We start from the raw sequence: 15,491 nt of genomic DNA on the forward strand, positions 1-15,491 counted from the left end.
GACCCTGGAAGCACCGCCTATTCTCAGGGACGCCTCTGCGCCCAGATCACCTTCTTTGACCTGCCCCCAAGCTCCGCTCCTGTGCCCACTGCTGAACCTCATGCAATGCCACACACTGAGGACGAGCAAACTCAACAGCCACTGTGAGCATCAACCCACCCCCCACAGTGTTGCAGTTAAGTAGGTCAACAAGACTGCCACTGCCACTCATAGATGCACCACAGTCTTGTCACTTCACTCAGTGACATGCAAACCATAGTCTGGATTCTGAGCAGGGGGACTGAGCGCTAACTGGAGCATTGTAACAATCTCTGCCTTTTTTTCTTGGCCAGAGCCATTTCTAGGGGCCCCAGGGTGGAGATTCCTGGTTCTCCTTGATTAAAAGGACTGACACCCTAGCTTACCATTGGACACATTTAAGGCTGCTCACACCCCAGAAATAACAAAACCAGCAGTCAAATAAAGCACTGTACATACATGTAAAGCTAGCAGCATATAATTGGCAAATACGTGCACATAGGCTTGAGCTGCGTCATTTCTTCGCCCAAAATATGTTACTGTACTTTGGAATGGAATCGGCATGGTTTCTTACAGTGGGGGGGGGCATATGTTTGCTCTCACCCACATGTAAGGAGACAAGCACCCCCCCTTACACGTGAGTAAGAGCTGCTCCAGCATTTTAGCTGCCAGTGGACAGGCATGGACTGAATCACAAAAGGGCTCGCCTAGGGCTGAGGCTGCATCTGAGCGTCCTGCGGCCTCCATCGCCAGGCTGCAGTGCTTCCTATGAAGGAAAGGCTCAGGTATTTGGCACTTTTAGTTGAGAAAAAGGACAAGGGGGGGGAGGACACCTCAACAGAAGGTATAAAGTGAAGAAGGGGGCAGAGAGAAAGAAATCTCCATCTCATAGGGGGGGACCTGGGCTATCCCATGCAGTAGTGTAGCTAGAGGGGGTGCCAAGCACTAAGTTTTGCAGGGAGCCTGACAGTGCCGTGCCTCACCACCGGAGGCAGTACATCTCTGTTTTGCTTTAGCAGCCTGGAAGGGCTCCAAAGGGAGGGGGATAGGGACCACTTGCAGGGCGCGGTGAGGCTCCCTGCAAAACTTAGTGCTTGGCACCTCCGCTAGCTACACTACTGATCCCATGCCAATGAGGCCTAGGAGATTCAGGACAAAAGAGGGCTTTTGTCAAGGACAAGGCAGCAGCGCTGACTTCAAGGCGACAAGGTCACTAAGGGTGGCAGTGCTTCCAGTACTGACCAATCTCTCCTGAGACTCTCCGCACCCAGCCCTCCCCTCCAAGTCGGGCGGGGGCCTCCCTGCATAGCCACTAGCAGCCACTCGCAGGGGTGGGGGCAAACAGAGCCTCTTGCAGGAGCCCCAGCCCTGCTATCTCCCAGCCAGCCAACCATGCAGTGTCCAGTTAGCAGCGAGCACCACTGCTGGGGAATTTCCCCCTTCACAGACACACAGTGCTGCCCACGGCTGTGTTCGAAAGCAGCCAGATGACCCGCTCAGTCCTGCTTCTTCCAGGTGGGAACAGAGGGAAGGTGGTGGTAACGGAGGTGTGTTCCTGGCCCAGGCAGGGTTGGGTGTTATGTGCAGAGAGAGAGAGCCAGCCTTGCTGCTCTGCCACAGTCATTGTCCTCAGTGGCCACCGCTGTTGGTGCCAGGGGTGCTGGGGGGGCCATCGTCTCCGGGGCAGCTGTGGGACCAGATGGAGTCACTCTTGTAGTGGGCCGAGTCGAGGTCCAGTTGGGAGCCTTGAACCCGGATCTTACTCAGGCAGCCTTCGAAGAAGCCTCCCTCCTGGGACTCTTCTTTTCCTGGAACGAAAACAGGGACTGCCACCATGGGAGGGAATGCTGGGGGCTTGTTAGATGGACAGGACGATCGGAGCTCCTGGGTGCTAGAGGGCTTCTTTCCATGGGGCCTGATGAACGCGAGGAATTCCCTGCCGCGTGGGGAGGAGGGTGTGAGGAGGCCGTGGCACAGAATCAGCATTGCTTATGAGTGATCCAGCAATGCCTCCCATGTGCTGGGGGGTCTACGGTGAGTTGAAAGCCAGCCAGGGCCCTCCCTGTGCGAGCCAGAGAGGGGCACGAGGCGGATCGTGGAGGAAAGGAAGGGCACGGGGAGGCTGCATCAAGCAACACCTCCAGCACCCATCCCCTAGCAGGACAAATGGGCAGGCCCCCGGCCCGCTGGGGGAGGGGGGCTGTGGAGGAAACAGCTGGCAGCACAGGGGAGTCTGGGGGCGCAGGAGGAGTGGAGGTTGTGGGCAGAAGCCTGTGGAATTCAGAGCCTGAAGAAGCCCAGTGCGACCCTGCCATGGTGGCACACAGAGAGTTGGGGAGCAGAGCCTAGGGAGTGGGGGTGGGGACCCCTTCAGAGGGGAGGAACTGAAGGAGTGTTCTCAACAGGTCAGCAGCAGCAGAGCCCCCTCTGAAGGGTGGCAAGGAGGGGAGGTGGCCAACTCAGCAAGGACACGGTCAGAAGGGAGACGGAGCCCCAGGAAATCCTTGCTGCTGCTTTTTGTCAGGAGGGGCTGGGTGGTAAGCCCCAGAGGCAAAGGGGGAAGGAGGGGGGAGAGAAGTGGCCTTTTTTGGGGGGGGGAATGGAGTAGAGAGAGGAAGACACAATGCTGGAGAAGAGGGATGGGGCACCAGGGTCTGCAGGGTCAGGGGCACATGGAGGGGCTTGAGGATGAGGGAGGGGGAGAGGAAGGGGCATGAGAGAGGGGCCGTCCAAATGACAAGGCTGGTATTGCAGTAAAGAGGAAAAGTCTGGAGAAGAGCCCTGGGAGGGAAGGCCCAAGGAGGGCATCACCCACAGAGAAGAGGTCATCCCTGATGCGGGGGTGGCGCATGGAATTCCCTTAAGAAATAACGTAGGCAAGAAAAGAAAGAGCAAAGAGAGGGTGGCTTCCAAACGGGCACAGCCAGCCAGCCAGTCTTCCAGAGGTGTTGAGCTGAGAGCGCCAACAAAGTCATGGGGTGGGTGGGAGTGCCCTGGAGGCGGGGGGGCACCTTGCTCGGAGCTGAAAAGAAGCAAGGCCTTCCAGTGGAAATGGCAGAGGAGAGGACCAACATCCTGGTAGCACACTCCCCTGCAGGCCGTGGATGGTGACTTACTCCCAGGTAAATGCAGACAGGGTTGCACTGCAGGTCACAGAAGGGGTGAGAAGCAGAGCAGGGGGAGAGGGAGTTGCAGGCACTGCTGAGGGAGCCAAGGGTGCGCGGAGCGCTCTGGCAACCGCCACGCCTCGTGATGCGCACGCAGAACCTTCCAGGTGTTTACCCTGTCCAGGCAGCTGCCCTTAAACTGCTGGTGTAACAAAGACTCAACCAGGAACCCGGACTTGCTTGCTTTGAATCTTGCCTCTGCCATGAATTCTCCCCAAACCAGCTGCTTCCCAACAGCCTCGGTTCTTCCAGCTGCACTAACGGGGTGACAGTGACCCCGACCCCTGGCTTGACAGAGGACATGGAATGGCTGCCTCCTGCGAGGACACACGGAGGGCTTTGCTAACTCAGAGAGGACTATCCAAAGGGGGGTTGCGCATCATTTTCCCCCTGCTGGCTGTCACCGCGTGCGGCTGTCCTACAAAACAGGAAGCAAATATTTGCACGGGGTGAGCAGCACTGTGAAATGACTTGACGTGTCAGAAAAGGACACGCAAGCAGTGGCGTAGCCAGAAGCGACAGCACGGTAAGCATTGCAGGTGCCGCAGTGCGCCATGTAAGCAGGCCCCTCTCGATCGTCATCCGAGCCATCGTGGGCAGTGATAGCAACTCCAAGGAGTGGAGAGGAGCTCAGGGCTACAGCGGCCGCAGAAGCAGGTTTTGGTACAACCAGGACACTTTCCATTCTGGTTTGTGCCTAAATACGATGGTGCTGACTTTCGGCAATAGTTTTCTATATTTAAAAGATGTAGAGAGACTTAGGAATAGGTTTGGTTTTCCATATTACTGCGTTTAGCTACGGATGCTGTGTGGGCGAGTAGACCTGGGCTACGCATCTACTGGGCTTCCCAAGACTCTTCCAGCTGTTGCCACCCTTCCCCTGCCCTGTTTCCCTCTTTCCCCACCTCCATTCTGCCCATCCCCATCCTCCCCCCACCCTGTTTTTCCCCTTCTCTCCCCCTTTGGGAAGGGGCCCCCCAAAGGTAAGGTTGATAAAATTCCTCCCAGAGGCCCTGGGAGGGCCACTCACACAGTAAGCTGTGGCACCTGCAACACTGACTGCGCAAGCCCCCTCTGGCTACGCTACTGCTTGCCAGCCACAACATTATCTGCAAGCATTTCTTGACTTTCAGAGAAAGACGTACCCATCGCCGAGCCCCCGAGGCTGAGAGATCCGTTCTTGCCCAGCCAGAGGTCTCGCAGGCTTTCAAAGTCCGGCTGCTGGACTGCCACAGAGGCTCCCTCCTCGCCCAGGAGCAGCGTGAGGTGAGATGGAGTGAGGTGCAGAAAGAGGCGCGCATCAAGGCAGCCCTCCAGAGGCAGAGGCACCGAGGTGACTGTCACATTATGCACTTGGGCCACCAGATCCTGGAGTGAGAAAAAGGGGCTGGTCACAAGTTGAGGGGAGAGTATTGCAGCCAGTTCCAATCGGTATCCCTCCTTCCCTGCCCAAGTGGAGAGGTCCCTGGAACTCCTGGACACTTGGTACACAGCAGAACCCTAACCCAGTCAACTTCTGGCAGTAGATGGTTCCACGAGACCTAGACCCTCCCTCCTGCTCCCTGCTGTGGCCAGGGGCTTGGCGGAGTCAGGCTCCTGGGGTGGGGGGTGGTGTCCCCTTGAGCCCCATCAACCAACTCTGACTTCAGAGGGCATCAAGGAGGGAGCTCCCATGCCAGAGCTCTCCTCTGGACCCCGAGCAGCTGCTGCCTTATGCAACAGATCCCATCAGAGAGTCTCTTCCCCACCCTTGGGCAGATTCAAGATTTATACAGACATTTAGAAGCTGCTGCTCCTCCACAAAAAACAGGCAGGCAACAAGCAGGGGGCAATTCAGTGCTTGTGTGCACCCTGCCCTCCAGGCCCCTGCACCTGGTAGCAGCCCCCCACCCCCAAATGTGGTTTGCACCTTGTGTTGCAGCTTCACGCTGAAGACCAGAATCTTCTCCATGGTAGAGACAGCTAGCAGCGTACTGATCTGCCGGGCAGCCCTAACTCCCATCTCCACTGCCAGGCTCCAGTTCCCACTGGCAGCACCCTGTCCGGTGGGGAGGTCTGTGGGGAGAAGGGTAGGAGGCAGGTTAGGGAGGGGTCCTGGCTGCTTCACCCGAGAAGAAGGACCTGTGCTTCTACTCAAGCCATAAGAAGGACAGCTGGGGGGGGGGCTCTCTTCAGTCTGGTTCCCTCCTTCTCCCCACACTGGCCAGACAGATGCACCCAGGAAGCCCACAAGGAGGCAAGGGTCTTGCTTGCTCCACAGCAATTGGTATCCAGAGGTAGGCTGCCTCTAAGCATGGAAGTTCCATGTACTTAGCCATGAGTAGCCATCAGGCCAATGCCCTGCTCGACAGTCTCCCCAGGATGAGGAGGTATAGAATTAGCTTCCTGCTGCGACAGCGACACGTTGCTTGACCACCTTGGCACTAATACTCCAGAAAGTCCCTGCTCTTGCTGTAGGTGCTACTGGTGGTTCTAGGCAATGGTGTAGCTACGGGGAGGAGCGCAGTAAGTATTGTAGGCACTGCAATGCATTGTGTAAGTACTAGCTCACTGCTAGAGCCTGCTCACTGCTGGAGCCACTCTGGAGCCACTGCTGGAGCCATTACCGCACTGCCCCCTACAGCCGCACTGCTGGTTTGATGATGGATTCCTGCCTTTTTCATTGCGGTTCTGCTTATTTCTGGGGCTACTGGGGGCTGAGAGAGTAAAAATCATTTGAAAAAACAGATGTTGCAAGCCCTCCAAAGTTTCTGTACAACCAGTGCTCATCACCTGCTACCAGGGGGCAGTCCTGTTAGTCTGCAGCAGCAAAAGTAGCCAGGATTCTTGTGACACCTTAAAGAATGAATTCACTTCCAGGAATGCCACACACACACACACACCAGCTGAAACAAACGGGTTCATCTTTAGGGAGCCACCTTTATCTTTGCTGTTTTGGTGAGCTGCTAGAAGGGGGTCACTGACCTACACCCCACCAGCTGGATCCGGCCGGCCACCCAAAATCATCCAGCCTGCACAGAGATTGCCTTGGGAGGGATGTTTCTCAATTACTCATTAGAGGCGGTACGCAGGCATCGCAGCAAGTCTTAGGAGAGGCGTTCCCCAACTGCCTGGCAGAAGGCCTCTTTCAGCTGCGGTTTTGACTAGTACTTACAATGAAAATGGATGATGGGCGGATCCCAAAGGATCTCCTCTATGGGGAACTCGTGCAAGGAAAGCGCCCTACAGGTAGACCACAGCTGCGATACAAGGACATCTGCAAGAGGGATCTGAAGGCCTTAGGAGTGGACCTCAACAGGTGGGAAACCCTGGCCTCTGAGCGGCCCGCTTGGAGGCAGGCTGTGCAGCATGGCCTTTCCCAGTTTGATGAGCCACTTGGCCAACAGACTGAGGGAAAGAGGCAAAGAAGGAAGGCCCATAGCCAGGGAGACAGGCCAGGGACAGACTGCACTTGCTCCCGGTGTGGAAGGGATTGTCACTCCCGAATTGGCCTTTTCAGCCACAGTAGACGCTGTTCCAGAACCACCTTTCAGAGCACGAAACCATAGTCTTTCGAGACTGAAGGTTGCCAATACAATACAATAATACAATGAAAAATAATTTTTAAACCATTTTAAAATCTGCTGACCAAATACTTGGTCAGAGGCAGCCCCCTCTTAGATAATGAAAATAGTTTTTCAAAAGTCGATGTAACCAACTCACCTGGCCCCCGTTGATTAATGCTCGTTTCTCCAAAAGCCATTTTGCTTTGCTGCATTCAGCTAGCAAAGAACTAGCTGTGTGTGGCCCAAGGGAAAAGGACCACCCCCACAGGCTGCAGACCACTGTCCTGCCCCCTGGTATCCATCCTCCCCCCACCCAACTTGGGATGCAAGGCTCCCCAAGCCGTACCTGACAAGCGGAAGGTGGCCAGCCCACTTCCTGGGAAAAAGCTGCCCCTGCGGATGGTGGAGAAGCAGACCTTAGTGCTCTTCTCCGCCACGGAGACACCCTCCCACCATTCGGAGCTCCTGTTCAGCCAGTTCCAGCGTCTCATGCAGCCGTCCATGGCTGTGTTCATCTGGAAGAGGAGGAAGAGAAGACCAGGGTGAGCACTTCGAAAAGAGGCTGCTTTGCCTGGGTGCGCACTTGGTCCCAACACCCAAATTATGTTTGACACAGAAAAAAGTCATCCACAACACATGCCCGCTGGGAGTCACGTGTGGAACTTGTCAGGCACATGGAGACCCATCAAAGAACTGTCCCTGCAAGAGCTTTGTAGGGTCTCCAAAAAACCAGATTGGTTTCTCTGAGTGTGTTTCATGTCTTGGACTGTTTCCCATTTGTGGTGTTACTTGATCTACTGTGTTGAAGGTGCGCAACGCAGCTGACAACAATTACACAGGCCTACAAAACTGAAGGTCAGAAAAGTTTTTCCCAAACCTTATGGTGGTTTGATATGAATTTGGGGTGCCAAATCCAAAAATGGCATCTGTTTTGCCCTATCACATCTAGTTTTGGAGATACAGTATAGCCTCATTAGTGAATGGTTCAAGCAGCTTGAACTCCACTGAACCTCCACTGCCTTGTGGCTACATCCAGTTATGGAAAAGGCTTCAGGAGTCAACCTCGAGGCAAAATCCGGAGCCGGAGTCCCTGAGGCAGTTCATGGCTGAACACAGTCACGTTCTGGCAACTCCTGCGACGCCGCTGGAACCAACCATATTGGCCTCTGCCTTTCCATTGGACCATTTCAGCGACGTGGAGAGGGGGGATTTGCTGCAATGGGTAACAGCCTATCCTCCATACCTACTTTACCCAGGCTTCGTGCACTGGAGAGGACACTCTGTTCCAGAACCACCATTCAGAGTGTGACACCATAGTCTTCCGAGACTGAAGGATGCCATGAGGCATGCCATTCCTCATGAGGAAGCTGCTTGAACCATTCACTAAGAGGCTATGCCGGGCAGGAGGTTTGGTCTAGAGGGTAGAGCCCCTGTTAACCCGAAGATAACATCAGAAGGTCGCCAGTTCGAGGACACCGGCAGCTCCCTGAAGGGCTGAGAATGGTGAGACCTTGAAGCAGCTGACAAGCCCAGCTGAGTGACTCCACCTGCTCTTGGTGTGAGCAAGAAGCGTCTTGGCTGCCCTCCAAGTGAGAGATGGAGCTGCTTGTCAGCCTGCCTGGGAGATCTGGAGGCCAGAAGTGAGACCAAACCTTTGAAAGAGAGAACCTCTATGATAGTAAAAAAAAAACCTTGAGGGATTTAGGAACGCCTGCCTATGTAAACTGCCTTGAATAAAGTCAGAGGAGTAATCCGATGACCAGAAAGGCGGTGTAGAAATACCTGGTTATTAAATATACCCAGGAATTGGTGTAACGTTTAAGCAAGCAAAATGTGTGTTGGCCTGTGTTATTAATACATAAAATACAACAAAACATCAATGAAAACACAAAATAATAATAATAATAATCAAAGCTGCAGGGACAAGCCAATTCAGGAGGGAAACGACAAAGGAAGCCTGATCCCCATTGCCCACAGCCACACCCATGCGCTCCCCGGGACCCCCTTTTCAGCAGATCAGCAGCCGAAGGAGGCTGGCGTTGCGAGTCATTTGGAAATGGTCCATGGACAGTCTCTCTTTTACCGGAGTCAGCATCTCCCTCCTGGGGATGAGCAGGCCCCCGACCCCAATGTCCAGGTGAGAGGCAGGGTACCCAACGATCGCATGAGACACCCTGTTCAGGACAAGCATGTCGTCCCCGTCCACTTCGAGAGTCACACTATCCCCTTCGTTCTTCACCAGCAGCTGTGGGACAGGGAGGCAGAATAAGAGGTGGAAGAGGCAAGCTGGAGGCCTTCCTCAAATCCCAGCTCCTGCAGGCGGCAGTGGAAGTAGGCCACCCCGTTAAGAAACTGCCCTTTTGTTGTGTGTGGGCGCACGTGCCGTCCCCACCCCACCCCCAGGAAGCCATTCCTTTCACCAAAGCAAATGAGGCCGGTAGAATCGCAACACCCTGATCCATCTGAAACACACACAAACAAGAACCTTCAATGCCTTCAGTGCTGGCCATTTGACACAGCTGCTCTGTGAACCAAAGTCAGTCACTGTGATCCGATGCATAGAACAGAGGTGTTAACAGCGTCATGGTGTGCATACACAAGATGCGCACATGGATGACCACTAAAGGGGAGGCTTTTTGGCTTCTGCACAAACACAGAAGTATCCTACCCTACACAGTGTGAAGGGGAATGGGCACCCTTCCCTTCTGCCACCCTTCACCTTCATCTAGTCCTGCCTCCAGGAAAAAACACTAAAGTTGAAGGCAGCCTGTTTTTTACCACTGCAGTCTTCTTTGGAACCCTGAGAGTGTATTTAAAGTGGGGGGGGGGCTCAAGGGGGGGCAGTCAGGATATGACAAATGTTGGCTATTTTGCTGGAGCATTTTCACACCTGCTCATTTAATTTGCAGGTTTAAATAATTGCACAGATCTGTCACATTCAATGGTATTAAAATGAGTTTATCATAACCACACAGTTGATTTTTTAAAAACCCTGCTCCGCTTCCCTCCTGCACTCCCCACCCACCACACACACACACACACACACACACACACACACACACACACACACACACACTCACCTCCCCCCCAACTTCTGCTCTTAGAGCAGTGATTTTCAGCCTTTTTCATCTCACAGCACACTGGCAAGCCACTAAAATGGTCAAGGCACACCATCAGTTTCTTGACAACTGACAAGGCACACTGGGCTGTCAGTGGGGGCCTCACACCCCCAAATGGCCCTACTGATAAATGACCCTCTCCCAATTTCCTGCGGCACACCTGGGGACCATTCGTGGCACACCAGTGTGCCCAGGCACAGTGGTTGAAAATGGCTGCCATAGAGGATTCCTTTGGTGGTGGCTGCACCACCAGGTTTGGCCAACATCCCCAGCACACGCCTGGTCACTCTACTTGCACACTCAGGCACTGCAACCCTCTGGCACATAGGTGTTTATTGCCATCCCTGTCCCCCACTCTTCAAGGGGCTGGTGATGTACATAACTCCTCCCCTTCTTTTGATCCTCACAAACAGGTTAGGCTGAGTGTGTGCAACTGACCCCAATGCTTCACGGCTAGCAGGGATTTGAACTCAGATCTGCCTCTTCTCTCTTCTGCAATATGGCTCAGATTGGCTGGCAGTGCCTGGAGGGCAAGGTGGGGCAGGCGCCCCCCCTTCTTCTTCCTCGTGATCAAACAGCCTTGACTGCAACAGCCAGTCTTTCTTGCCTGATCACTCTCAGGGTGGGGGTTCACTTGTCCCCATCCTAGGAGGGCTTCCTGCCAGCCCCCAGCCCCCCCGAGTTCTATGAACATTTGGTAGGAATGACAGAGCATCACCTGACCCATTCTGAGCAAGGGAGATTCTTTAGGCCAGAGCTATGGGAGGCACACAGCCAAATCCCTGCCTGACCTCCCTCCAGTTCCCAGTTAGAGACCCTTGTCTGTAGATCTGACTTGTATGCAGAGTCAATTGTCCTCTTGTCTGCATAAATCAAGCTAAGAAATGCCTTCGCAATCCATTTTCGCACCCCCCCATACCCCATACCCGGTGCCACAGGCCGTCATTGAGGGGCTGCCCCCCCGAAATGCTGATGTTGATGACAAAGTTGTGGATTTGCATCTCCGGCTTCCCTCTGCGCAGCCCCAGGACAAACCAGTCACCGTTGTTCCTCGTGCTCCCGAAGAAGATGACGCCTTCTGGGTCAAAGGTGCGGAAGTCAAAGGAGGACATGGCACTGAGGGCGGGGGGAGGGGGAAGAAGGAATCAGAAATCACACCCAGATGCCCTGGCTCCCTGTCACATGGCTGCGGCACCTGGGTGGAAGGAGGGAACCCAGGAGTCCTGGCTGCACAGTCGCCTGCTTTTGTGCGACCTGCCTGTGCGTCAACAGGTAGCCATTCAACAGGGGAGACTTTACAAAATGTACAAAGCTGCAGGTCAGCCCCACAGCCCTTCTGCCCAAGCAGGGCTGACATCAAGGGCCAGCCAGGTCAGGGACCCTGCACTCAACCTATGTCCCATGTAACCAAGAGGACCCCTGAACCCTGGGCGCTGATGGCAGTGGTAGCACTCACGTGCTGTCACGTGAGGACAGGGAGCTGTCATGGGGACAGGGGTTTGCCCCTGCCCAGCAACCTGGGGCAAGTCCTGTGCCCAAGCACTGTCTGCTCTGCTCAGCAGCAGGGCTCCAGGAACTCAGGCACTCCCTGAACGTCCATCTGCTGCGCAGCTGCTCAAAGCACAGGAAACCACTGCTTGGTTCCCCATCCCAAGCAGGTGCCCAGTTCCAGCATTGGCTTACCTGGTCACAGTCTGTAGATCGATGTGCAAGGAGGCTATCGGGGAGGAGTCTCCCCACCTCTGTCCAAGGTTCAAAGCACCTGCCTCGCCAGAGAGGGTCGGGAAGCACTGGTCACGCTGGGGAAGGAAAGAGTGGGTGGGCATTACCCCCAAGTGGCCACACGACCCAGAGTGGAGTCACACGGACTGTGCAGTGCCGGAACTCGCTGCTGCTGGGAAGGACCTTCCTACGGACGCCACACGGTGGCGGTGTTGCTCCATGAAATCAACTCGGAGTTCCAGCAATCAGTGGCGTAGCGAGAGGGGCACAGCACTAAACTCTGCAGGGAGCCTCTCCGAGGCGTGCAAGCGCCCCCCTTCGGAGCCAGGCTTGCACGCCGCGGTGAGGCTCCCTGCAAAACTTAGTGCTTTGCCCCCCTCTGGCTACGCCACCGGGAATGACCAGCCCTGGCATACTTTGGGACGGCTTCACCCCTTGACCTCCTGCCTGCGCCATTCAGGGAGGTGCTGCTGGCGAGAGAAGATGCGGGGGAGGACCAGGGAGAGCCGCGATCCCACCCAGGGCCAGCCTTTCCCGCAGGCAGCCCCGAGCCTGGGCGGCCTTCCTTGCTGAGAGCATCAGCTGGACGCCACGACGGAAGCCACGTCCGCTCGCGATGGCTGGCTGGCGGCAGAGGGGGCAGTGATCTGCACATGCTCAGAGGCTAGCTTACCCCTGGGCTGAGCCCAGGCACTGAATGCAGGTTTCAGGCCACAATCCTATCCACACTTACCTGGGAGTAAGTCCCACTGACTCTCTAAGTAGTCGTGCATAGGCTTAGGCTCTGCCCCCCCCCCGCGCCTGGCCAAGGCTTCTGCTGCCCATCAGAAAGGAGCCTCCCCCCCCCCACTCGCCTCTCCTGGGCCCGTCAGCCAGACTCACCTGTGACTCATGGCCCTCCATGATCTCCAGGGACGCCCCCAGGGCAGGCGGGAGGCCTTGGACCACCCCCAAGAGGAGCCACGCGGAGGAGAAGAGGAGCATGACGCCCAGGCAGCAGGTTCTGCGGCTGGAGCCAGACTGCTGCAGGGTGGGACTCTCCACAGAGGGCCAGGAAGCCTTGTTGACTTAAGCCAGAGGTCAAGGTCTGCAGGGAGCCAGGCCTCCGCTGAGGTGGGGGCTCTCCTCTCCTTTCTGGAAGAGTTCCAGTGGGAGGTGTGTGGCTCCCTCCCCCTTTCTAAGGTGCAAACTCTGGCTGGCCTCCTGCTCTCAGAGGTCACGGCATGATGTGAGGCTTGGAAGGGACCTTGGAGGTCATCTAGTCCAACCCCTGCTCAGAGCAGGCAACGGGGATGCAGCACTCCTGACACGAGGCAGCCCAGCCTTTGCTCTTGCAGGCGACACCAAACTTTTCTGAGTGGTGAAGACCAGAAGTGATTGTGAGGAGCTCCAGAAGGATCTCTCCAGACTGGCAGAATGGGCAGCAAAATGGCAGATGCGCTTCAATGTCAGTAAGTGTAAAGTCATGCACATTGGGGCAAAAAATCAAAACTTTAGATATAGGCTGATGGGTTCTGAGCTGTCTGTGACAGATCAGGAGAGAGATCTTGGGGTGGTGGTGGACAGGTCGATGAAAGTGTCGACCCAATGTGCGGCGGCAGTGAAGAAGGCCAATTCTATGCTTGGGATCATTAGGAAGGGTATTGAGAACAAAACGGTTAGTATTATAATGCCGTTGTACAAATCGATGGTAAGGCCACACCTGGAGTATTGTGTCCAGCTCTGGTCACCGCATCTCAAAAAGGACATAGTGGAAATGGAAAAGGTGCAAAAGAGAGCGACTAAGATGATTACTGGGCTGGGGCACCTTCCTTATGAGGAAAGGCTACGGCTTTGGGTCTCTTCAGCCTAGAAAAGAGACGCCTGAGGGGGGACATGATTGAGACATACAAAATTATGCAGGGGATGGACAGAGTGGATAGGGAGATGCTCTTTACACTCTCACACCAGAACCAGGGGACATCCACTGAAATTGAGTGTTGGGAGCGTTAGGACAGACAAAAGAAAATATTTCTTTACTCAGCGTGTGGTCGGTCTGTGGAACTCCTTGCCACAGGATGTGGTGATGGCATCTGGCCTGGACACCTTTAAAAGGGGATTAGACAAGTTTCTGGAGGAAAAATCCATTATGGGGTACAAGCCATCATGTGTATGCGCAACCTCCTGATTTTAGAAATGGGCTATGTCAGAATGCCAATGCAAGGGAGGGCACCAGGATGAGGTCTCTTGTTATCTGGTGTGCTCCCTGAGGCATTTGGTGGGCCGCTGTGAGATACAGGAGGCTGGACTAGATGGGCCTATGGCCTGATCCAGTGGGGCTGTTCTTATGTTCTTATGCTCAAAAACCAGGGAGCACCCACTCCTACCACACATGGCAGCTTTACCTGGCTGCCAGTTTGGAGAACTTTCTGCTTCTCTGCTCCAAACTGTTTTGTTTGAACCATACAGGGATGTGGCACTGCTTCATGGTGGCTTCCCAACCAGTCTTGGCCAGTGGCGAAGCTACAGAGATGCAAAGCACTGAGTGTTGCAAGAAGCCTCACCAAAGCATGTGAGGGGCTCCTTCCCTCCCGTCTCGAGCCATTCCAGGCAGTGGGAGCAAAATGGAGGCGCACACCTGGAATGGCTCCAAAGGGGAGGGAGAGGGACCCCTTTGCACACTGCAGTGAGGCTCCCTGAAAAACTTAGTGCTTTGCACCACCTCTAGCTATGCCACTGGTCTTGGCTATCCTTCATTCCGGAGCCAAGAAACATGTGCGTGTCAAGACCTCAGCTGCGAATCTGAAACAGCATCTCATGACACTGGGGGATCACCTCTGTGTAGTTTAGCGAGTTACATAAGAGATAAGCCAGATAAGTTCTGCATGTTATTTGCCATCTACACGACCTGCTTTGCAAGAGCTTCTCTCATCATGAGCTCAGCTGAGAAGTGACTTTCTTGTGCAAAGCAGGCTGCTAGATCAACAGATTACACACAGCACAGATACAGCACTGACTGCAGACTGTAAAGTCTATGGGACTGTGGGTACTCCTGCTGGCCTTCAGTAGCTGAACCATGACAATTATGGGACCCCAATAAGCCAGCATCAGGTCAAACAGTCCCCCCCCCCCAATCAGACCCAGATGGCAAACAAATGAGGGGTGGACTGTGTTGCCTGAATAAACCTGGCTTGTGATTGCTTGCAGGACCTTCTTAGGACTCATCAGCAGGGGAGGGGACCCTTCATGTTCAAGGGAAAGATGCTTCTCATCACCAGATTCTGTGGACCAAGATAAGACGTGGGGCATCTGATTGGTTCATATTGGAAGCAAACCACTAGGCTAGACAGAGTGGTGACCTGCCCCACCAGGGCTCCTTGGACATTCTCCAGTCAGGCTTCCTCCCTGGATTCTGAATCCCAGTGAAGCGCCAGGCTGCTCTCCGCAGTCATTGTCCTGTTCCCCCTTCTTGGAGCCTTTGCCTCAAAGGTGAAAACCACACAGCGGTTTCTTTTCAGGCCTGGAGTCAGACAACCAGGAGCCTCTGCACATAGGCCCAGGCGAAATACCCACTGCGGGCAAAATGACGTTGCAAATCCTCGAGAGGCACCCACACCTCTACTGCTTTCTCAGCAGGGTGAAACGGTCATCATCCCAGAGGCAAAGGGGTGAACGGCTTTGTTTGCCCACATTGCAACACCAGCAAGGATGAACGGAGAAGGCAAAGGTCTGGATCTGGCTGGAGAGGCAGCTGTGAGTGTGTTTGTGTGAGCAACAGAGGAAGAGACAAATCTTTAAGCCATCAACAGCTCCTTAAGGAATTGCAACCTTTGCTTTCCACCTTTACAGCAGCCAGCCTTTGAACAAACAGGGCCTCTATCTCACCGTCTGAGGCAGGGGTCGCAGCCTTTTCGGGCAAAGGGGCTGGACATTTGGTGATG

At 54.8% G+C, this 15,491-nt stretch overlaps 1 protein-coding gene across 2 annotated transcripts; it reads right to left on the reverse strand.

Moving 5' to 3' along the window:
* Positions 1-480: 480 nt before the first annotated feature.
* SHBG (sex hormone binding globulin) lies at positions 481-12,624 on the reverse strand. 2 transcript variants are annotated; one of them, XM_066631099.1, is made up of 8 exons: positions 12,454-12,624; positions 11,533-11,648; positions 10,776-10,965; positions 8,814-8,975; positions 7,077-7,245; positions 5,095-5,240; positions 4,331-4,553; positions 481-1,826 (listed from the first exon to the last, which is right to left on the reverse strand). In XM_066631099.1, the coding sequence occupies exons 1-8, from the start codon at positions 12,553-12,555 to the stop codon at positions 1,648-1,650; spliced, it is 1,287 nt and encodes a 428-aa protein (XP_066487196.1). In that variant the 5' UTR covers positions 12,556-12,624; the 3' UTR covers positions 481-1,647. The 2 variants fall into 2 exon arrangements, with proteins under 2 accessions (XP_066487196.1, XP_066487197.1); XM_066631100.1 differs by lacking the exon at positions 8,814-8,975.
* Positions 12,625-15,491: the final 2,867 nt, after the last annotated feature.

The sequence above is a fragment of the Tiliqua scincoides genome, chromosome 5 (genome assembly GCF_035046505.1).
Source record: "Tiliqua scincoides isolate rTilSci1 chromosome 5, rTilSci1.hap2, whole genome shotgun sequence".
Lineage (NCBI taxonomy): Eukaryota > Metazoa > Chordata > Lepidosauria > Squamata > Scincidae > Tiliqua > Tiliqua scincoides.

Excerpts from the sequence above, each read along its gene's own strand:
- SHBG (XM_066631099.1), bottom strand. The coding sequence starts at position 12,555 with ATGCTCCTCTTCTCCTCCGCGTGGCTCCTCTTGGGGGTGGTCCAAGGC. Across the intron at positions 10,966-11,532 it reads GATCTACAGACTGTGACCAG|TGCCATGTCCTCCTTTGACT; the intron begins GTAAGCCAATGC and ends CCCCGCCCTCAG. Across the intron at positions 1,827-4,330 it reads CCTCGGGGGCTCGGCGATGG|GAAAAGAAGAGTCCCAGGAG; the intron begins GTACGTCTTTCT and ends TTTTCGTTCCAG.